Source organism: Theropithecus gelada, chromosome 19, assembly GCF_003255815.1.
Source record: "Theropithecus gelada isolate Dixy chromosome 19, Tgel_1.0, whole genome shotgun sequence".
NCBI lineage: Eukaryota > Metazoa > Chordata > Mammalia > Primates > Cercopithecidae > Theropithecus > Theropithecus gelada.
This window is the reverse complement of record NC_037687.1, coordinates 47086494-47110026: the sequence shown is the minus strand read 5'-3', so window position 1 is coordinate 47110026 and position 23533 is coordinate 47086494. Positions and strand designations below refer to the sequence as shown.

Sequence of the window (23533 nt, the reverse complement as noted above, 5' to 3'; positions counted from 1 at the left end):
TCTCTGGGTGATTCCTCAAGGTCTCATGTAATTGGCCGGGTGCGGTGGCTCACGCCTGTAATCCCAGCACTTTGGAAGGCTTAGGTGGGTGGATCACAAAGTCAGGAGTTTGAGACAAGCCTGACCAACATGGTGAAACCCCATCTCTACTAAAAATATAAAAATTAGCCAGGCGTGGTGGCACATGCCTATAATCTCAGCTACTTAGGAGGCTGACGCAGGAGAATCGCTTGAACCCAGGAGGCAGAGGTTACAGTGAGCCAAGGTTGCGCCACTGCACTCCAGCCTGGATGACAGAGTGAGACTCCGTCTTTTTAAAAAAAAAAAAAAAAGGCCTGGCGCGGTGGCTCAAGCCTGTCATCCCAGCACTTTGGGAGGCCGAGACGGGCGGATCACGAGGTCAGGAGATTGAGACCATCCTGGCTAACACGGTGAAACCCCGTCTCTACTAAAAAATACAAAAAACTAGCTGGGCGAGGTGGCGGGCGCCTGTAGTCCCAGCTACTCGGGAGGCTGAGGCAGGAGAATGGCATAAACCCAGGAGGCGGAGCTTGCAGTGAGCTGAGATCCGGCCACTGGCGGCCACTGCACTCCAGCCCGGGCGACAGAGCAAGACTCCATCTCAAAAAAAAAAAAAAGTCTTGTGTAAGGATATTTGCCTTGAGTTCTTTCATACTGGTGACTGTAGACTTTATTCTGCAAGATCAGTTTGGCTGGGTATAAAAATTTGGCTTGGCCAGGCGCGGTGGCTCAAGCCTGTAATCCCAGCACTTTGGGAGGCCGAGACGGGCAGATCACGAGGTCAGGAGATCGAGACCATCCTGGCTAACATGGTGAAACCCCGTCTCTACTAAAAAATACAAAAAACTAGCCAGGTGAGGTGGCGGGCGCCTGTAGTCCCAGCTACTCAGGAGGCTGAGGCAGGAGAATGGCGTAAACCTGGGAGGCGGAGCTTGCAGTGAGCTGAGATCGCGCCACTGCACTCCAGCCTGGGCAACAGAGCGAGACTCCATCTCAAAAAAAAAAAAAAAAAATTTGGCTTACATTTTCCTCCTTTGAGTAGTTTAAATATGTTGCTCCACTCTCTTGTGGCATGAAGTGTTGGTGATGAAAAGTTTGAGGCCAGAATTATTTGCTTTCCTTTATAAGTGAATTGCAGATGCAGGTGGGAACAGGAGAAGGGGAGTGGATGCCCAAAGCATTTTTTTAAAGCTCTGTAATTTTATCAGCATATATTTTTGCTGCCAATTTTAGCTCAAATTTTCCAGTTACATTGTATGCCTGTCAATACAATGTAAGGTTGGTTCAAGATCCACCCTCCAGTCTTCCTCCCACCCCAGGAAACATTTCTTGAATTATAGATTTTGGGAATCTGTTACTTGGCATTTTCTTCTTCAGAGACTCCAATTATGCATGTGTTACATTCCCCACCTGCCCCACCCCTAGTTTTTTACTGTCCCCTTGTTTTCTCTCAAACCTTTTCTATTTCTGTCTGATATTTGTTTTCTTCCTTTTGGCCCTCGGTTTCCTAGCATGTTTGTTTGCTCTTATTTTTGTTTTCTTTTTTTCTTTGAGACAGGGTCCCTCTCTGTTACCCAGGCTGGAGTGCAGTGGCACGATCTTGGCTCACTGAAGCCTTGACCTCCTGGGCTCAAGCCGTCCTCCCATCTCAGCCTCCCAAATAGCTGGGACTATAGGCATGCACCACCACACCCAAATATTTTTTGTAGAGACAGGGTCTTACTGTTGCCCAAGCTGGTCTTGAACTCCTGGGCTCTAGTGATCTTCCTCCCTTGGCCTCCCAAAGTACTGGGATTACAGGTGTGAGCCACCACACTCAGCCTCTGTGTTCTTTCTTTTCCTTCTTGCCCACTCTTTATTTCTGAAATGATTTTTTTCCCCTTAAAATGATGTTTTGAAGTGCTAAGGGGACATGGCCTCTCTGTGGAGCCCCTTCCCAGTTGAGAGATTTGTATCCATAGGCTCCAGCTCCCTGACCCTGATTGATATGCTTGCCATGTTCCGTGTCCTTTCTCTCCCAGCAGTTGTTTCTCTTGCTGTTGTTTTCAGTGATCCTTACCCTTCTGGAAAGGAGTTTTTGTGGGGAGTTTCTTGGATCCTCAAGGGCTTCAGCCACTGCAGCCCTGCTCCACCACCTCCCCTAGGGGTCCTCTGATCTTCCCACTGAGAACCTCTCTCCAGGTGTGCCCTCTCTCCTGGGAACACATGGGGCTGGAGGCGAGTGGGGCGTTAAGAGTCTGGAGTTGGTGATGAGACTTCATTTCCTTGATTTATGTTGACAATGTTGGCTGAAGGGTTTTTCCTTTGGTATCCTAGAGGCTCTGTCTGTTTCTATGAGGGATTTTGTGCAGATTACAAGTCTATGCTACCGCCATGATTTTGCCTGCAATGACTTAACCAAGGTGGATCTGCCAGGCTCCAGGCAGGCTGTGCCATGGCTCAGCTGATGGCAGACACTTGTCCACAGTCAAAACACAGGGCCAGAAAGACCACTGGACGTATCTCTGAAAACAAAGTCCTAAAGCTAAAGACATTGTCCTTGTTCTTGTCCTAGCTACTTAAGCCCTCAGCTTACCTTTTTCTTATGTCTGTTATCATAAGAATTAAATAGCAGTTGTTTTTTTTTTTAAAGCCCCTTAACGTAACAACAGTAAAATTCGACTTCATCCTTATTGGTATATAGATCCATGCCAGCCATGTAGGGAGTAGGGGGGAGCCCAAAACAGATGGTAGAAATAGACTCTGAGTGGTTGCTTGCACAGCAAGGGGTCTGGGGCTAGAGTTCAGAAGTTCCCATCAGTCTATGAAAGGAGGCCAGGCGTGGTGGCTCACACCTGTAACCCCAGGACTTTGGGAAGCCGAGGTGGGAGGATCGCTTGAGCCCAGGAGTTTGCGACCAGCCTAGGCAACACAGTGAGACCCTGTCTCTAAAGAAAAAAATAAAACAAGAAAAATCTATGAAAATATATGTGTGAGAGATATCAGAACTGGGCTGGGTGCAGTAGCTGACACCTGTAATCCCAGCACTTTGGGAGGCTAGGGGAGGCAGATCACTTGAGGTCGGGAGTTCGAGACCAGCCTGGCCAACATGGTAAAACCCTGTCTCTACTAAAAATACAAAAATTAGCCGGGCGTGGTGGCAGATGCCTGTAATCCCAGCAACTTGGGAAGCTGAAGCAGGAGAGTCGCTTGAACCTGGGACGTGGAGGCTGCAGTTAGCCAAGAATGTGCCACTGCACTCCACCCCAGGCGACAGAGTGAGACTGTCTCAAAAAAAAAAAAAAAAAAGAGAGAGGTGGACCTCTTTGGTTACAGAGACAGGCCACAGGTATTCATGATGACTTAATAAAATGAATAATAAGGTGGCTAACTGGATCATAAACTATGCTATGACGAGTAAACTCCACTCTAAAATATGATATTTTAAAAGAGTCAAGTCAGATTAGAACTAGAACCCATGCCCCTAGCATTTGAAAGAGTTACCTCTAATTCATTAAAAAATCCAAAGCCACTTGTGACTCTGGGGCTGCAAGCTTACCTTGATAGGCCTTTCCAGCTCTTTCCTTGTAAATCTCATCACGATGAGTCCTAGAATCGTCAGGCCATAAAAGAGCCATGCGGCAAAGCTGAAATAATTAACTAACGAGTTTATGTCACCAGGGATGATATAAATCGTTGCTATGATACCCTAATAGAAAGAAGAATGGATTCATACGTCATTACTACAACAAAACACTGTTCTCCCGTCACAGAAGACCGAAGAAACAGTTTTTCTTGTGGAAAAAACACTTTAGCATGAAAGGAACTTCCCAGGCATTCCGTGATAGTTCGGGTTAAACCTGACTTTGGCTATGATAGCTCTTCTCCACGAAGCCTGCAGAAAAGACCTGGGAAATTTCTGAATCTTTGAAGTTGCGATTTTAAGCAAGGGAGAAATAAAGCATTAGGTTGGTGCAAAAGTAATTACGGTTTTTTTGTTTTGTTTTGTCTTTTGAGACGGAGTCTCACTCTGTCACCCAGGCTTGAGTGCAGTGGCGCAATCTCGGCTCACTGCAACTTCCACCTCCCGGGTTCAAGAGATTCTCCTGCCTCAGCCTCCTGAGTAGCTGGGATTATAGGCAGGCACCACCACGCCCGGCCAATTTTTGTAGTTTTAGTGAGATGGGGTTTCGCCATGTTGACCAGGCTGTTCTCGAACTCCTGACCTCAGGTGATACACCTGCCTCGGCCTCCCAAAGTACTGGGATTATAGGCGTGAGCCACCATGCCTGGCCAGTAATTGCAGTTTTTAATGGCAAAAACTGCAATTACTTTTGCACCAACCTAATATGTATGAATGTTATACCAGCTTCATAATTACAAATTTTCCTCAAAGAGAGTTTTCTAATGTGAGCCGGGGCCCTGGATTAGCAGCTCAGGTCTAGTCTTGGCCTGTGTTAGTTGCGGGGCCCTGGACTGGTATTTCCTGGGTGTGTTTTCAGAATGATAGAGAGTAGTGCCTCTCCTCTGGGGGAACGGGTGTAGACCAGCCCTGGGGTAGAAATGTGGATGGTTTATCAGTGCTCAGAACAGTTGCACAAAACAAGGACCATGCACCACAGAGAAGCTCCCATCAGAAGATGTCAAAGGGGTGGTCAGGCATGGTGGCTCATGCCTATAATCCCAGCAGTTTGGGAGGCTGAGGTGGGCCGATCACTTGAGGCCAGGAGTTCGAAACCAGCCTGGCCAGCATGGTGAAACCCTATCTCTGCTAAAAATACAAAAACAAGCCGGGCATGATGGCAGGCCTCTTTAATCCCAGCTACTTGGGAGGCTGAGGCAGGAGAATCGTTTGCACCTGGGAGACGGAGGATGCAGTGAGCCAAGATCATGCCACTGCACTCCAGCCTAAGTGACAGAGCAAGACTCTGTCTCCAAAAAAAAAAAAAAAAAAAAACACAGTCAAAGGGCATTTACTGCATAAGGATCCAGTGACTTCTCAGTCATTAGAGCATCATGAGAGGCTGCTGTCAGTAACCACCTGGGAAAATGTCTTACCCTCCTTCCCTGTAAGCTAGTAGGCTTTTAAATAGTTTGTTACCAGCAACCCAGCACAGACGAATGCACACAGAAGCACTGAGGGCACACGCTGTCTTTCGCGGATAAATTCAGACAAAGAAGCAGACATTGGGTACATTGTTTGACGTATCTTGGGATTCTTTCTGTGTCTATTTCATGGCAAGGAATAAGGGCATCTGGGTCATTTGGAAGCCACCAGGCTTAGCACCCCGTGGATGGAGTGTCCCCGCCTTGAAGATAGGCTGTTAGCGGGATTCATACTCACGTGGAAGATGATGGCGGGAGCTGGAGTGAGGCGCTTGACGCTGATGTAAGAAAGCACTTTGAGCATGTGGCCCTCCCGGCCCGCCACATAAATGAGTCTGGAAAATAACGACATGGGAATCCGCTGACCAGAGTGCAGACAATCTGTCCAAGACCACTGAGGACGTGTGTTCCAGGGTCCACTAAGGAGCCCTCGGAAGGTTCACGAAGGGAGCTGAGCAGGGACCTGGGCTTCAGATGAGGGTCTGTCTTTGGGAGAGGAGTGGGTTTTGGCAGAGTGAGTGAGGAGGTTAAACACACTGAGAGACTAGGTGTGGTGGCTCATGCCTCTAATCCCAACATCTTGGGAGGCCAAGGCGGGAGGCTCACTTGAGCCCGGGAGTTGGAGACCAGCCTGGCAACATAGTGAGATCCTGTCTCTACAAATAACTTTTAAAATTTTTTAAATTTACCATTTCTTTGTGTTGGGAACATTCAAAATCCTCCCCTAGCTATCCGAAGCTACATATTAATATTAATGTGAGCTCTAGCCACCCTGCAGTGTGTAGAACACTAGAACCTATTCCTCCTGTCTAGCTGTAATTTTGTATCCTTCAGTAAGGCTCTCCCTATCTCCCCTTCCCCCTACCCTTTTTAGCCTCTGGTATCCTCTGGCTAACCAGAATTTCTTGAAAAAGTTACCGTAATTAAAAATTTGGGCCAGGCACGGTGGCTCACTTATGTAATCCCAGCACTTTGGGAGACTGTGGCAGGGGGATCAACTGAGGTCAGGAGTTTGAGACCAGCCTGGCCAACATGGTGAAACCCTGTCTCTACTAAAAATACAATAAATTAGTTGGGCATGGTGGTGCACACCTGTAGTCCCAGCTACTCAGGAGGCTGAGGCAGAAGAATCGCTGGAACCTGGGAGGCAGAGGTTGTGGTAAGCTGAGATCGCACCATTGCAGCTAAGATCGCACCACTGCACTCCAGACTGGATGACAAAGTGAGACTCTGTCTCAAAAAAAAAAAAAAAAAGGCTAGGTGTAATGACTCACTCCTTAATCCCAGCACTTTGGGAGGCTGAGGCAGGCAGATCATGAGGTTAGGAGTTCGAGACCAGCCTGGCCATCATGGTGAAACCCCGTCTCTACTAAAAATACAAAAAATTAGCCAGGTGTGGTGGTGGGCACCTGTACCCCCAGCTACTCAGGAGGCTGAGGCAGTAGAATCGCTTGAACCGGGGAGCCGGAGGTTGCAGTGAGCCGAGATTGTGCCACTGTACTCCAGCCTGGGTGATAGAGTGAGACTCCATCTCAAAAAAAAAAAGCTGGCCGGGCGCGGTGGCTCACGCCTGTAATCCCAGCACTTTGGGAGGCCGAGGCGGGCGGATCACGAGGTCAGGAGATCGAGACCATCCTGGCTAACACGGTGAAACCCCGTCTCTACTAAAAATGCAAAAAATTAGCCAGGCGAGGCGGCGGGCGCCTGTAGTCGCAGCTACTCAGGAGGCTGAGGCAGCAGAATGGCGTGAACCCGGGAGGCGGAGCTTGCAGTGAGCCGAGATCGCGCCATAGCACTCCAGCCTGGGCGACTAAGCGAGACTCTGTCTCCAAAAAAAAAAAAAAACAAGGAGAAGATATAAAAAACAGGAGCCTGGGCTGGGCATGGTGGCTCGCCTGTAATCCCAGCACTTTGAGAGGCCGAGACAGGTGGAGTGCTTGAGGTCAGGAGGTCAAGACCAGCATAACCAACATGGGGAAACCCCGTCTTTACTAAAAATACAAAAATTAGCTGGGTGTGGTGGCGGGCACCTGTAACCCCAGCTACTCCATAGGCTGAGGCAGGAGAATCACTTGAACCTGGGAAGCAGAGGTTGCAGTGAGCCGAGATCGCACCATTGCACTCCAGACTCCAGCCTGGGCAACAGAATGAGACTCTGTCTCAAACAAAACAAAAACCCCAGGAGCCCTTGAAACATAGCAGACAAAAATTGGCAAATCCAATTTGAGCAAAAGATTTGAACATTACAAGTTAAAATCTTGATGATCACATAAAAATCTAGATTTAATTGTGGAATACACATTGTCTTCAAGACCATAGGAAACATAAAAATAGCAGCGAGCCACGAAGGGCATTTTCAAACTTCTAAAGAATTGAGGCCAGGCACAGTGGCTCACGCCTGTAATCCCAAGACTTCGGGAGGCCGAGGCGGGTGGATCACTTGAGGTCAGGAATTCAAGACCAGCCTGGCCAACATGGTGAAACCCTGTCTCTACTAAAAATACAAAAATTGGGTGTGGTGGCAGGCGCCTGTAATCCCAGCTACTTGGGAGGCTGAGGCAGGAGAATCGCTTGAACCCAGGAAGTGAAGGTTGCAGTGAGCCAAGATCATGCCACTGCACTCTAGCCTGGACAACAGAGCAAGACTCTCTCAAAAAGATAAATAAAAAGAATTGATATCAGGCCAGCCACTGTGGCTTACGCCTGTAATCCCAGCACTTTGGGAGGTTGAAGTGGGAGGATTGCTTGAGGCCGGGAGTTTGAGACCAGCTTGGCCAGCATAGTAAGACCTCACATCTACAAAAAATATTAGCCACGCATGGTGGCACGTGCCTGTGGTCCCAGCTACTTGAAAGGTTTAGGTGGGAGGATCACTTAAGCACAGGAGTCTGAGGCTGCAGTGGGCCATGATTGCGCCACCACACTCCAGCCTGGGCAACACTGAGACCCTGTCTCCAAACGACAACAACCAACAAAAACCCCAAACTAAGACTTGATATCATAAAGGTCACATACTCTTTTTTTTTTTTTTTTTTTGAGACGGAGTCTCGCGCTGTGTCACCCAGGCTGGAGTGCAGTGGCGCGATCTCGGCTCACTGCAAGCTCCGCCTCCCAGGTTCAGGCCATTCTCCTGCCTCAGCCTCTGAGTAGCTGGGACTACAGGCGCCCGCCACCACACCCGGCTAGTTTTTCGTATTTTTAGTAGAGACGGGGTTTCACCATGTTAGCCAGGATGGTCTCGATCTCCTGACCTCGTGATCCGCCCGCCTCGGCCTCCCAAAGTGCTGGGATTACAGGCTTGAGCCACCGCGCCCGGCCGGTCACATACTCTTTAACTACAGCGCAATAAAATCGGAAGTCAGTACAAATGCCACAACGACCCATCTATTTACAACTACATAGCTTAACTTTGAATTGATATGAACTTGATCTTAATTCCCAAAACAAGTGAAACCAGGAGGATGGGAGTTGATAAAAGGAAGGGGGATTTAGACTCAGGGTGAATACTGTCAAAGATTTTTGTCAGTCCTCCAGAAATTAATATACAAATTCCATGCAATCAGAACGCAAGCAGGACTTTTGGAACTTTTGGACAAAATCATTGTAAGTGCATAGGGAATGCTAAACAGGCAAGGAGAAATCTGACATGGGAGCGCTAGTCCTGCCAGATTTTACATGACCAAAGCTATAAACCCTTTTTTTTTTTTTTTTTTTTTAGAGACGGGGTCTCACTCTGTTGCCCAGGCTGGAGTGCAATGGTACAATCTTGGCTCACTGCAACCTCTGCCCCACCGGGTTCAAGTGATTCTCCTGCCTCAGTCTCCCAAGTAGCTGGGATTATAGGCGCCCCCCACCACATCTGGCTAATTTTTGTACTTTATGAGACAGGGTTTCACCATGTTGGCCAAGCTGGTCTTGAATTCCTGACTTCAAGTGATCCGCCCACTTTGGCCATCCAAAGTGCTGGGATTACAGGTGTGAGCCACCACGCCTGACCCGTGTCATTCTATTTAGATGAAACATCAAGAAAAAGCAAAAGTATAGAGACAGAAGCAGCTTAGTGGTTGCCTGGGGCTGTGGGTGAAAGCAGGGATTAATTAGGCAATGAGCAACCTTTTTGGGGTGATGGAAATGATCTAGAATCGGATTGTGATGTTTTGCACGGCCTTATAAATTTATGAAAATAATTGAGTTGTACAATTACAAAGGGTGAGTTTTATGATATTTGTACCTTAATTAGAACTGTTAAAATTGTGTTTGTGTATACTAGCAATAAGCTATCAGAAACTGAAAATTAAGCAACTTTTTTCTTTAACAATACCATTTAGAATAGTATGAAAAATGAAATTCTTTGGAATAAATTTGACAAAAGATGTGCAAGAACTATATACCAAAAACTACTCAAAAAACACTTTTTTACAAAAAATTAAGCCAGGCACAGTGGCTCACACCTGTAATCCCAACACTGGGAGGCCGAGGCAGGTGGATCACTTGAGGCCAGGAGTTTGAGTTCGAGACCAGCCTGGGCAACATGGTGAAACCCCATCTCTACCAAAAATACAAAAATTAGCCAGGTGTGATGGTGTATGCCTGTAATCCCAGCTACTTGGAAGGCTGAGGCATGAGGATCGCTTGAACCTGGGAAGCAGAAGTTGCAGTGAGCGATTGTGTCACTTGCACTCCAGCCTGGGTGACAAAGCAAGATCCTGTCTCAGAAAAAAAAAAAAGGCCGGGCACGGTGGCTCATGCCTGTAATCCCAGCACTTTGGGAGGCTGAGGCGGGCAGATCACGAGGTCAGGAGATCGAGACCATCCTGGCTAACGCAGTGAAACCCCGTCTCTACTAAAAATACAAAAAATTAGCCTGCTTGGTGGCAGGCGCCTGTAGTCCCAGCTACTCGGGAGGCTGAGGCAGGAGAATGGCATGAACCCGGGGGATGGAGCTTGCAGTGAGCTGAGATTGTGCCACTGTGTTTCACCCTGGATGACAGAGCAAAGAGCGAGACTCCGTCTCAAAAAACAAAAACAAAAACATAAAAAAAAGTTGTTTAAAAAAACATTAAAGACCTAAATAAACAGTCCTCCCATAGATTGGAAGACTCAGCATTTTTTTTTTTTTTTTTTTTTTGTAGACAAGGTCTCACTCTGTCTCCTAGGCTGGAGTGCAGTGGTGCAATCTCAGCTCACTGCAGCCTCGCCCTCCTGGGCTCACGTGATCCTCCCACCTCAGTCTCCTGAGTAGCTGGGACCACAGGCATGTGCCACCATGCCTGGCAAAGTTTATTGTATTTTTTGTAGAGATGGGGTCTCACTATGTTGCCTAGGCTGGTCTCTAACTCTTGGGCTCAAGCAGTACTCCCCCTCGGCCTCCCAAAGTGCTTTGATTTCAGGTTGAGCCACTGTACCCATGCTGGAAGACTCAGTACTTTTAAGACAGCAGAATCTTCCCCCGGTTGATCTATAGATTCAACACAGTCCTGATCAAAATCCCAACAGCTTTACTGTAGAAACTGGCAAGCTGATTGTAATATTCATATGCAAGTGGGAAAGCTGGCGGAATGAAATTGGACTCTTATCTCACCCCTTAGACAAGAAATCTACTCAAAATGGATGTAAGACTTGAAACTGTAAAATTCCTAGGAGAAAACAGGGGGCAGCTCTGTGACATTGGTCTGGACAATGAGGTTTTTTTTTTTGTTTTTTTTTTTCTTTTGAGATGGAGTCTCACTCTGTTGCCCAGGCTGGAGTGCACTGGTACAATCTTAGCTCACTGCACCTTCTGCCTGCCGAGTTCAAGCGATTCTCCTACCTCAGCCTCCTGAATAGCTGGGATTGCAGGCATCTGCCACCATGCCCTGCTAATTTTTGTATTTTTAGTAGAGATGGGGTTTCACCATATTGGCCAGATTGGTCTCGAACTCCTGACCTCAAGTGATCCACCCACCTCGGCCTCCCAAAGTGCTGGGATTACAGGCATGAGCCACTGCACCTGGCCTTGGGTATATATTTGAATGAATTGAAATCGTATGTCAGATACCTGCACTCCCATGTACCTCTGGGTATATACTTGAATGAATTGAAATCCACATGTCAGGTGTCTGCACTCCCATGTTCATTACAATGTTATTCACCACAGCCAAGACACGGACACAGCAGATCAAGCCAAGTGTCCATCAGCAGATCAATGAATAAAAATAATGTTATAGATACACAATGGAATACTATTCAGACTCTAAAGAGAATGGAATTCTGCCAGTTTTTGACAACAAAGATGACTCTAGAGAACATTATGCTAAGTGAAATAAGCCTGACACAAAAAGACAAATATCCCATGACCTCCCTTATATATTATGGAGTCCTAATTAGGGAAAATGAGTCAGGCTGGTGGGACCAAGGGAAAGCCAAAAGAGATAAAGCAGGTAAGCTACAAGCCTGCCTTTCTTCATGGCCCAGGACACATAGCCCCCTGCACAAATAACACAATCTTCCTGTGCCCAGTGATCGCCAGACCCTCAGCTTATAGAAAAATGCAAGTTAGCTCACTGCAACCTTGGCATTATCGGTACTGCACATACCCCTGTCCAGCACACAGCACAAGCACCATCCTATAAAATCCTCAGCAAGCCTTTGTCTCTTTGCAGTCAGCTCCTCTCTCGCTGACCTGCCCATTGCACCCTTACAATGTATTTTCCTGCTTACTCTAATAAATTGGCCTTTCCTGACCTACAGCTGTCTTGGTAAATTCTTATCCCTGTGCCACCAGCCCAGATAGTTGTAATGACCGGCGACATACGTGAAATCTAAAAATTGAAACATAGCAATAGAGAGTAGAATGCTGGTTACCAGAGGCTGAAGGAAGAGGGGCCTGGGATGGCAAAAGCAGCAATGTTGGTCAAAGGCTACAGAGTTTCAGTATGATGGGAGGAATAAGCTCTGGTGATTTAATGCACAGCAAGGTGACTGTTGTTAATAACAGTGTATATTTCAAAATGGCTAGTGGATTTTAAATGTTCTCATTGCAAAGAAATAAGTATGTGAGGTGATACATGTTAATTAGCCTGATTTGCTCATTCCACAATGTTTACATGTATTGAAACATCACACTCTACCACATACATATACGCAATTATTGTTATTATTTTTTAGAGACAGGGTCTTGTTCTGTTACTCGGGCTGGAGTGCAGTGGTGTGATCATGGCTCACTGCAGCCTGGAACTCCTGGGCTTACACAATCCTCCCACCTCAGCCTCCCAAGTAGCTGGGACTACAAGCATGGGCCGCCACACCCAGCTAATTTTTAAATTTCTTTTTGTAGAGACGGAGTCTCACCATGTGGCCCAGACTAGTCTCGAACTCCTGGCCTCAAGGGATCCTCCTGCCTCAGCCCATATAAACAATTATTATTTGTCAATTTAAAAATAAAATAAGGCTGGGCACGATAGTTCGTGCCTGTAATTCCAGGACTTTGGGAGGCTGAGCCAGGAGGATCACTTGAGCCAGGAGTTCGAAACCAGCCTGGGCAACATGGTGAAACCCCGTCTCAACTAAAAATACAAAAGTTAGCTAGGTGTGGTGGCACGTGCCTGTGGTCCCAGCTACTCCAAAGGCTGAGGAAGGAGGATTGCTTGAGCCGAGGAGGTGGCGGCTACAGTGAGCCAAGATCGTGCCACTGTGCTCCAGTCTGGACAACAGAGCGAGAGTCTGCCTCAAAATTAATTAGTTAATTAAAATTAAAATTTAAACATTTATAAAGAAATACAAAGGATGTAGCCAAAATGCTTTTGACAAAGAACGAAGTTGGAGGCGTGTATTTTGGTTTGGCTTTAGAAGAATGATTTTATGGTATTTCATTTTTTAACATACGTAGACTTTGTCAATTTCACTTGGAAATATATCCATGGGGAACACTGGACAACTGTGTTACTTCCCTTCACCTCAGCATGGGCAGCTCCCCCCCATGTTTGGAACTAGGACCCTGGAGTGGAAAGGCTGAGATTCCAGGCAGCCTTGATCAATTCCTGTGTGCAGGCCCATCCACGCCTTCCTGGCCAGTTTGCGGCGTGGGTTCAAGCCACATCCCTCCCCCTGGATTTGGGTCTCCTACTTGTGCTGCCATGGGTTTCGCCTGGCAGAGCCCTGAGGATTTGAGCTGTGTGTCTTCCTCAGGGGTGACATTGGTTTCGCCGCCCCTGCCCACCCTGGGAGTGACGGCCGGGGGTCCCCTACCTGCCCGCTGTGAAGCAGCTCCCGTTAGCAGCACCGATGGTTGAAAATGCCACAAAAAGTGGAACGACCCAAGACGCTGGATAGAGAACACGGTCACCAAACGTCTGTGAGAGAAGCGAGATGAGTCCTGAGGGTCTTCTCGGCCTCCAAGAGCCGCTGGCCCCCAAAAGCTATTCTGGCCTCCCAGGGGACCCAGGGACCCACCTCACCTCGGGGCACAGCCTCTGACTTCTCCACTGCAGAGGAGAGAGGAGAACGCCACTCACCTACCTCCAGGTATTGTGATGGCAAGAGAAATCTCTTATCCACTACTCCCTGGCATAAAATCTATCTATCTGTCTGTCTATCTATCTATCTATCTATCTGTCAATTAATCAGACGGAGTTTCGCTCTTGTTGCTCAGGCTGGAGTGCAATGGTGCGGTCTCAGCTCACTGCAACTCTGCCTCCTGGGGTCAAGCGATTCTCATGCCTCAGCCTCCCAAGTAGCTGGGATTACAGGCACGTGCCACCACACCGACCTAATTTTTATATTTTTAGTAGAGACGGGATTTCACCATGTTGGCCAGGCTGGTCTTGAACTCCTGACCTTGTGATCCGCCCACCTCGGCCTTCCAAAGTGCTGGGATTACAAGCATGAGCCAACTTGCCCGGCCAAATCTTTATTTTTTAATTTGATTTTTTTGGAGACAGGATCTTGCTCTGTTGCCCAGGCTGGAGTGCAGTGGCGTGATCATGTCTCACTGTAGCCTCAGCCTCCTGGGTTCACGCGATCCTTGGCCTCAGTCGTCCAAGTAGCTGAGACCACAGGCACTCGCCACCACACCCAGCTGCATAATTCTTGGTCATTTCAATATCCTGACACCTTCACCCCTCACTTCCCCGAACCCCCACTCCAACTAGAATGGCTGAATTCTCCCTCCCACCTTAGCAGCCCCCAGTCTCGTGGTCAGTGACCTCAGTGCTTATCCAAACTATGTCTCCTCCACCTTCTGAATCCCCAACACTTGGTTGTCTGTTTGCAACCGCAGGAGGCCCCCAGCCACCTCTTCACTGGCCCCAATGCCTCTCACCTCTCAGCTTCTATGATTCATTATTATCTAGGGTGGTGCAAAAGTAATTGCCAATTTTGCCATTGAAAGGAATGGCAATGACTTTTGCACCAGCCTAATATAATGGCCTCCCCCGACTCCCTGGCACTTTCTGCCTCTGCTTCATGCTTGCCTGTCAAACCCTCACCCTGGCTAGCCCAGCCCTGCCTCCGACTCCATGCCGTGCATGCCCAGTCCGTGCCCCCGTCCGTGAATACCGCCCTCCTTCCCTGGGAGGGAGCTCACCTTCAGTGCTGACACCTGCCTTACCCCCTTCCCACAAGCCACAGCCCGCCAGCAGCGATGCCCGAGCACTCACCACGGCCACGGCCTGGGACTGCAGGAGTTCGGTGGCAGTCATCACGGTGAAGTAGGACACATTTATGAGGATGTAGCACACCGTCACCAGGGGGATCCCGATGATAATGGCCAAAGGCAGGTTTCTGGGAGGGGCAGTGACACGGAGAGCCACGTTCAGACCGCAGCCTCCTGTGGGAGATGGACGCCCTCCCTGAGGCCCTTCCAGGGCGAAGATTCACAGGTAGCAGAGCCCCAGCAGGAACATGAGACATTTTCAAATGGGAATGCCGCCTCTCGGACTCCAGAGCAGTTCACATGGAACTGTTTATAAAGCAGAATAAGCCAGAGGTAAAGGAAGACCAAGCTCCTCCCTCCCTTAGTAGCCACTGCTCTGCCCCAAACCAAACCAAGCTCTAAACGTGCATAGTGAGCTTATAAGAAACCATTCGCTGGCCGGGCGGGGTGGCTCACACCTGTAATCCCAGCACTTTGGGAGGCCGAGGTGGGCGAGTCTCTTGAGGTCAGGAGTTCAAGACCAGCCTGGCCAATATGGCAAAATCCCATCTCTACTAAAAAAATCCCATCTCTACTAAAAAAATACAAAATTTAGTGAGCTGAGATTGCACCACCGCACTCCAGTCTAGGCGACAGAGCAAGACTCCGTCTCAAAAAAAAAAAAAAAAATCACTGTTGGGAAGGACATCATGGAATAACCAGGGAAACAGCTCCAGTCTTCACCAGGAGAAGAGAAATCAGCCTGCCCGGCTACTGTCCCCTGCACTGATTCAGCTGTTACCTGTAAGGGTTTCTAAGTTCTTCTGTGATATAATTGAGTTGATTCCTGGAAAAAGGAAAGTAACAAGCATCACACACCTTGACTTTCTTTTTCCAATATGAAACCCACAATAATAAATTTTGGCTTCATTTAAGATTCTCTACCAGAGAAAAAAATTCTCCTGCAGAAATTCCAGGTGAATTTCTTTCCACGTTAATGGCCCTGCTAGTGGTGGGGCCTGGGGTCCTACCCAGACCTACACATCTGTCAGCTGGTTGAGTCTTTGCCCTCCTTGGGAATCACATGGATTTTCAAGAATAATCAGGAGTAGTGAATCCCCAGGGGGCTTTGAAAAAATGGAATATTCCTTTGTCTGAAAAGGGAATGAAATCTATAAATGCTTTGCAGGAGAGAAGGACCAGTGTTATAGATGGTCACGCTTCTTCCTTAAAGGACAAAAACGGGCCAGGCATAGTGGCTCACGTCTGTAATCCCAGCAGTTTGGGAGGCTGAGGTGGGTGGATCACTTGAAGTCAGAAGTCCAAGACCAGCCTGGTCAACATGGTAAAACCTCATCTCTACTAAAAATACAAAAATTAGACGTACGTGGTGGCAGGTGCCTGTAATCCCAGCTAGTCAGAAGGCTGAGGCAGGAGAATTGCTTGAACCTGAGGGGTTCAAGCAATTGCAGTGAGCTGAGATCGCGCCACTGCACTCCAGCCTGGGTGATAGAGTGAGACTCTGTCTCAAAAAAAAAAAAAAAAAAAATGACAACAAAGTCTCGTCCACTAAACCCGATAAATACATAAAATGTATATGATATTATTTATTTTTGTAGGGCAGCCCCCAAACCATAATAGGTTCAAAGAGGCTCCCAATCCTAATGATTTTCAAGGTTAAATAGAAGAGCTATTGAGTATTCTTTGTTTAATCAAGAGCTTGAGGCAGGACACGGTGGCTCACGCCTGTAATCCCAGCACTTTGGGAGGCTGAGGAGAGAGAACTGCCTGAGTGCAGGAGTTTGAGACCAGCTTGGGCAACATAGAGAGACTCTGTCTCTACAAAGGATAAAAATAAAAAATTACCCGGGCATGGGAGCTCCTATCTGTAGTCCCAGCTGCTCAGGAGGCTGAGGCGGGAAGCTGGCTTGAGCCCAGGAGTTTGAGGCTACAGTGAGCTATGATTATGCCATTGCACTCCAGCCTGGGTGACCAAGTGAGATCCTGTCTCTAAAAAAACAAAAAAAAAAGAAACCGAAACAAAACAGAAAAGCCGAGCTTGGGCCCTGGTTGCGTCTAATTGGCCTGAGCCTCTGTTGGCCCGGTGGGTTCCGCACAGAGCGCTCTGGCTGGCTGAGCCGGAGTCTCCGGGAATAAAGGGTAGAGGTTGTCGCATGCTTCACAAAAAGGAAATGGGAGGGTGAATGTCAAGGTCACACCAAACCCCAGAGAGGGGAACTCATTGCTTTCCATGACAGGTGGAGTTAAAGTCGCCTGGAGAACCCCACCCACCCCCAGGCTCGGGACATCTCAGGACGCCTCACCATCCATCGTAGGCCCAGAGTCCATTGTAAAACGCCAGGCTGATGGCTCCCACAGACAGCTGGGCGCCCTCGAAAGAATTATCAAAATTCTTTGTGTTTCCTGTAATGAAGTCAGACAGTGAACGGCGGGTGTCAGCCGGCCAGATCTTGAGTGCATCTCCACGGGAAAGACGGGCATGATTGTGAACCCAGCTTATTAAACACGCCCTGCAACTAAGGATCCCTCCCACTGAGTTCCTGCCACGCTTCCTTGGCGATGGGCTTGTGGGGCAAGGCTGCTCCGCTCCCAGTGGAAGGGGGTTTGGTGTGTGCCCGTGCAGGGCCCGCCCTCCCGTGGGTCACCTTGGGCCAGGAGCACGAGCCCGCTGATGATGATGATGGCTACGATCACCAGCTTGGCCGCGGTGAAGATGTTCTGGACGTAGCTTCCCAGCCGCACGCTCAGTGAGTTCACCGTCGTGATGAACACTGGAAGGGTGGGGGCAGTTTCTGCATTTATGGTTTTCAACAAAGCCCTGGAGAGACTCTCCTTTTGTTTATATATTTTTTAACTTTTTATTTTTAATTTTCTTTTTTTGAGATGGAGTCTCACTGTGTCACCCAGGCTGGAGAGCAGTGGCATGATCTCAGCTCATGATCTCAGCAATCTCTGCCTCCCCGGTTCAAGCAATTCTCCTGCCTTAGACGCTTGAGTAGCTAGGACGACAGGTGCATACCATGACTGGCTAATTTTTGTATTTTTAGTAGAGAGCTTGTCTGGAGGTTCTAGAGGGGGAGCGCGGCTACTGATATACCCTTGACCGAAGACCAGTCCTCCTCTATCGGGGATGGTCATCCTCTTCGACCAAGCACACAGCTTCAGGAGGGATGTACGTGGAGCAGTGAGGGAGGAAAGGGACACCAGCCTAGCCAGCCAGATCACCTGAATCAACCCTGGCGATCAGAGGGGCGACACATGTCCCTGCCAGATTGCCCTCACATCCAGTTTTTCTAATTTTATTTTTATTTATTTATTTATTTGAGGTGGAGTCTCACTCTGTCATCTAGGCTGGAGTGCAAAGGCACAGTCTCGGCTCACTGCAACCTCCACCTCCCGGGTTCAAGCAATTCTCCTGCCTCAATCTCCCCAGTAGCTGGGATTATAGGCACATGCTACCCCACCAGCCCCCCAGCCCCCCCACCCCACCCTGCTAATTTTTGTATTTTAGTAGAAATAGGATTTTGCCACGTTGGCCAGGCTGGTCTCAAACTCGTGACCTCAAGTAATGCACCCGCCTTGGCCTCCCAAAGTGCTAGGATTACAGGCGTGGGCCACCACACCCAGCCTCTTTTATTTTATTTTTTGAGACAGGGCCAAGGCTCAAGTGATCCCCCCTCCTCAGCCTCCCAAGTAGCTGGGACTCCAGGTGCATGCCACCACACGCAGCTAATGTTTTTATTTTTTGTAGAGGCAAGGGTCTCACTGTGTTGACAGGGCTAATCTCAAACTCTTGGCCTCAAGCGATCCTCCCACCTCAGCCTCCCAAAGTGGTGAGATTCCAAGCATGCTAATTTTTGTATTTTAGTAGAAACGGGCAGCATGACTGCTGCCCACCCCAGCTCCCCCATCAGCCACCACATTATCTCCCAAATTCCAAGAGGGCAGATCCCAACCTGGGAGTTTAAGGACCTTTTAAATGAACCTGGAGATGACCTTTGAAATTTAGCCGGGCTGCCTCAGATGGCGAAAAATTATCAGGGCATGGTAAGCAGCGTCCGGTAAGTAGCTGGGATTACAGGTACGTGCCACCATGCCGGGAGAAGAAGCTGGGCCCTGAGCCACGGCTCTGCCCTGCAGGACAGCCAGCGGTACCCCTCCCTGCAGCCCCCATGGGCCTGGGGGTCCCCAGCGTGCGGCACCCACAGGTACCGCAAAGGCTGATGCCAGGCCCTGCCTGGCCCCTCGCCAGAGACTCTAGCTCACTGGGAAGGAGCGGAGGGCGGGGTCCCCGGACACCCTCTGTGTCGGGTCTTTTCTGACCCCGCCCTGGGCTCGGGTACTCACAGATGGCGGCAGCGGCCAGGCATTTCACAACAATTACAGGAGGTTTGCAGCCCACGTAGAAGGGCGTGCACACATACTCGGAGAAGCTGAGGCAGATGATGGCGAAGGACGAGGGCTTCATGACCACCAGGCTGACCCAGGAGAAGAGGTAGGCGGGGATGGGCCCGTAGGCCTCCATCAGGTAGGGATACTCGCCCCCTGACTTGGTGATCATTGTGCCAAGTTCCGCAAAGCACAGGGCGCCTGGAATGCAGAGAGGAAGGGCCCATAGGCCCCTTGTGAGGCACTGCTCCGGCCCCAGGGAGCTTTCCTCCCGCGGGGGGCTGCCCGCGTATGGAGGGGCCCACCGTGGTCCGCCCTCACTGGACGGCCCTGAGCTCCAGCTGTTGGACATTCAGTCCAGCCTGATTTACACCTGTTTGCCACACATGTGCCAAGAGGGACACTGGCAGGGTGAGGGCTGAACAGGTAGCGCCTGCGTAGCGTGCCCCTGCATGCTTCGGGGGCTGCATCAGGGAGCCAAGTCTCTTTACCCAGCATCGCGAGGACCCCGCAAACCGCCCATATGATGAGGCAGGGCCCCACAGCTTCCGTGTTGCTGAGCACAGACTTGGGGGAAATGAAGATCCCAGAGCCGATGATGGTGCCCACGATGATGCAGATGCCACTGATGAGGCCCAGCTAGGTGTGGAGGAAGGAAGAGCATGTTAGTGCCACGCCTGAACCCAGCCCAGAAGACCACGTACCACCCTGCCTTGGTACGGCCAGGGCAGCCCCAGCCAAAGCCCATGCTCCAAGCGCTTCCACCCCGAGCGGCTGCCCTGGCAACACCGGGGCACGGCTCCCGGAGCTTCGCTTATGTTAACGTGATTAATTCTCGTGACAGCCCCATGAGCTGGCCACACGGTACCACCCCCAAGGTACAGAGGAGGACACTGGCCCAGGTTCCGTGCGCCTAGCCATGATCCTGTGCCCTCAATGAAAAGACTGACTTGGCGACAGCTTGCCAATAAGAAGGGCCCTCGGGATACGCCTCTAAGCTGGGCAGAGGAGAAAGGAGTGCACCACCAAAGCAGAGGGAAGTCAGGGCCTAGAGTCCTGGCCAGAGGCTCCATGCAGGGTGAGCAACGGAGGCCTCCCAGAAACCGAAACATTCGGGGACTGTTAACTTTCTGGGTGCCATTTTCTTTTATCTTATTTTTATTTACTTATTTATTTAGAGTCAGATCTGTCACCCAGGCTGGAGCACAGCGGTGAGATAATAGGTCACTGCAGCCTCAAACTGCTGGCCTCAAACAATCCTCCCAACTCAACCTCCCAAAGTGCTGGGATTGCAGGCGTAAGCCACCATGCCTGGCCCAGTGCCATTTGCTAGGATGTGAGCTTTCTCAGAACAGAACCCAGCTCAAAGAGACCCCGGATGGTTCCATGCCTGTGAAGTTCAAGAACAAGTGAAACGAATCCACGGCGACAGGAATGCAGGGCTGGGGCCCTGCCCAGAAAGGGGCAGGAGGGAGCTTTCTGGGGTGGTACATCTGTCAAAACTCACCAAACTCAGCACTAAAGATCTGTACATTTCGGCAGGTGCGGTGGTTCATGCCTGTAATACCAGCACTTTGGGAGGCCAAGGCAGGCGGATCACCTGAGGTCGCAAGTTTGAGACCAGCCTGGCCAACACGGAGAAACCCTGTCTCTACTAAAAAATACAAAAATCAGCCAGGCATTCTGGTGCACGCCTGTTCCTAGCTACTCAGGAGGCTGAGGCAGGAGAATCTCTTGAACCCCGCGAGGCAGAGGTTGCAGTGAGCCACTGCACTCCAGCCTGGGTGACAGTGAGACTCTGTCTCCAATAAAAAAACCCTGCACATTTCACTGTATGTAAATTACATACCAATCAAGGAGGAAAAAAAAAGTCCAACTCAAGCCCTACTCATAACACCTGTCCTCAGAAGCAGCCCCCAGCCAGATCTCCAGAGCCTGAAGTTTCCAGCGCCCGTGTTCACCTGTCTGGGAAGAGGCTGGGCTTGGAGTCAGATCGCAGGGGATGAAGGGCTCCCAGCTGCAGGCTGCCACCCTGGGGACTCGGCGCACACCAGCGGGATCCCTGGGGAGCAGCGTCAGCTTTCAGGGCCAGGACGCACTTCCAGGACAGGGCTCAGCTCTCCTCCTCATCTCAGCCCTGTTTGGCTCCAGAATCCTCCCTCCTGCTGAGGGACTGCCTGGGTTCTGATGTGGGTGAGGCCTGCATTCACCCTGAAGCTGCCTGACTGAGGGGTAGACCCAGCTCAGATTTTCAGTTTTTAGAGTCAGGGTCTTGCTCTGTCACCCAGGCTTGGAGTGCAATGGTACGATCATGACTCACTGCAGCCTCGATTTCCTGGGCTCAAGCAATCGTCCCTCTTCAGCCTCCCAAAGTGCTAAGGTTACAGGCGTGTGCCGCCACACCTGTCCCCAGCTCAGAAGACACATCTGGGGATTTCTCAGCTGTGCTCTGTGGCCACTGGGCCCAACAGGGTTCCAAGAGGCCCTTGCTGAGATCAGGCCTGAGACTGGCCGAGAGGGAGAGGGCTGCAGCCCATCATCTACCTCCTGGGGACCCCAGTCCCAGGCCAAGCCATTCAGGCCATTGCTAGCCCCCTGGTCAAGTCCTAAAGCCTTGGTGCGGTCCCTCCTCCATCCCCTCTGCTGCCAGGCATGGGAGCTCTCGGAGGCCCCACCCACACCTCTGCCCCGGAAGCGGAAACCATCCTGAGCTTGCCTGGGGCTGCCTTTCCTCCTCCTAGGAGCCTGAAGCCCTCCCCGCCCCTCCATGCACAGCACCTGCTGCTCCCAACTGCGTGGGCCTGCCGTGGTGCCGTATGGAGCTCCTTTCTGCCTTCCCCACAGCCTCAAACTCCCTTCCCCTCCAGGCCCAGGGCCAGCCCCAGCTGCTCACTGCACCCCAACTCAGAGCAGCCGTCCCTGGTAGATGCCTCTAAGACAGAACAGGCTATGCTGGGGGCAGTACTTCCCCTTACAACAGCCATTCAGACATAAGAGGGACAGGCATTTAGAGGGGACTCAACCATCAGAGCACCCTCTCTGGCTGGGCACAGTGACTCACGCCTATAATCCCAGCACTTTGGGAGCCCGAGGTGGGAGGATGGCTTGAGCCCAGGAGTTCCAGACCAGCCTGGGCAACACAGCAAGACCCTGCCTCTACAGAAAAAATTTTTTTGAAAAGTTAAAAATTTGGCAGGGCATTGTGGTGCACCCCTGTAGTCCCAGCTACTCCGGAGGCTGAGGCAGGAGGATCACTTGAGCCCAGGAGGTCGAGGCTGCAGTGAGCCATGATTGTACCACTGCACTCCAGCCTGGGTGACAGAGCAAGACCTTGTCTCTAAATTTTTTTTTTTTTTTTTAATTTTTAAAAAGGAGGCCCTTTCTGACCATTCCTGGAAAGGTCATTAGTTTGAACAAAACTACTGGCCCCTCTAGACATTTGCCCAACACACAAAAGCACCCAGGTATGAACTTAAAATAATATGTGGGCTGGGCAAGTTGGCTCACGCCTGTAATCCCAACACTTGGGAAGCCAAGGTGGGCAGATCTCTTGAGGCCAGGAATTGGAGGCCAGCCTGGCCAACATGGTGAAACCCTGTCTCTACTAAAAATACAAAAATTAGCCAGGCATAGTGGCACATGCCTGTAGTCCCAGCTACTCAGGAGACTGAGGCAGGAGAACTGTTTGAACCCAGGAAGCAGAGGTTGCAGTGAGCTGAGATCAAGCCACTGCACTCCAGCCTGGGCGACATAGCAACACTCTGTCTCAAAAAAAAAAAAAAAAAAATGCAGCCGGGTGCAGTGGCACACACCTGTAACCCCAGCACTTTGGGAGGCCGAGGTATGAGGATCACCTGAGGTCAGGAGTTCGAGACCAGCCTGGCCAACATGGCGAAACCCCATCCCTACTAAAAATACAAAAATTAGCCGGGTATGGTGGCGGGCGCCTATAATCCCCACTACTCAGGAGCCTGAGGCAGGAGAATCCCTTGAACCGGGGAGGTGGAGGTTGCAGTGAGCTGAGATGGCGTCACTGCACTCCAGCCTGGGCGACAGAGCAACACTCCATCTCAAAAAAAAAAAAAAAGGGCCAGGCGTGGTGGCTCAAGCCTGTAATCCCAGCACTTTGGGAGGCCGAGACGGGCGGATCACGAGGTCAGGAGATCGAGACCATCCTGGCGAACACGGTGAAACCCCGTCTCTACTAAAAAAATACAAAAAAACTAGCCGGGCGAGGTGGCGGGCGCCTGTAGTCCCAGCTACTCGGGAGGCTGAGGCAGGAGAATGGCGGGAACCCGGGAGGCGGAGCTTGCAGTGAGCTGAGATCCGGCCACTGCACTCCAGCCTGGGTGACAGAGCCAGACTCCGTCTCAAAAAAAAAAAAAAAAAAAAAAATATATATATATA

At 50.1% G+C, this 23533-nt stretch overlaps 1 protein-coding gene across 1 annotated transcript in view; it reads right to left on the bottom strand.

The window, feature by feature from the left end:
- Window positions 1-23533, bottom strand: part of SLC7A9 (solute carrier family 7 member 9) — a 33311-nt gene that overhangs the window by 8102 nt on the left and 1676 nt on the right. Inside the window, exons 3-11 of the mRNA XM_025367670.1 lie at window positions 19618-19765; window positions 19085-19327; window positions 17383-17508; window positions 17041-17140; window positions 15519-15563; window positions 14742-14865; window positions 13333-13436; window positions 5345-5441; window positions 3560-3709 (exon numbers count right to left, since the gene is read on the bottom strand). Of these exons, the coding sequence (XP_025223455.1) occupies window positions 3560-3709; window positions 5345-5441; window positions 13333-13436; window positions 14742-14865; window positions 15519-15563; window positions 17041-17140; window positions 17383-17508; window positions 19085-19327; window positions 19618-19765 (1137 nt within the window). The remainder of the gene's footprint in view (window positions 1-3559; window positions 3710-5344; window positions 5442-13332; window positions 13437-14741; window positions 14866-15518; window positions 15564-17040; window positions 17141-17382; window positions 17509-19084; window positions 19328-19617; window positions 19766-23533) is intronic.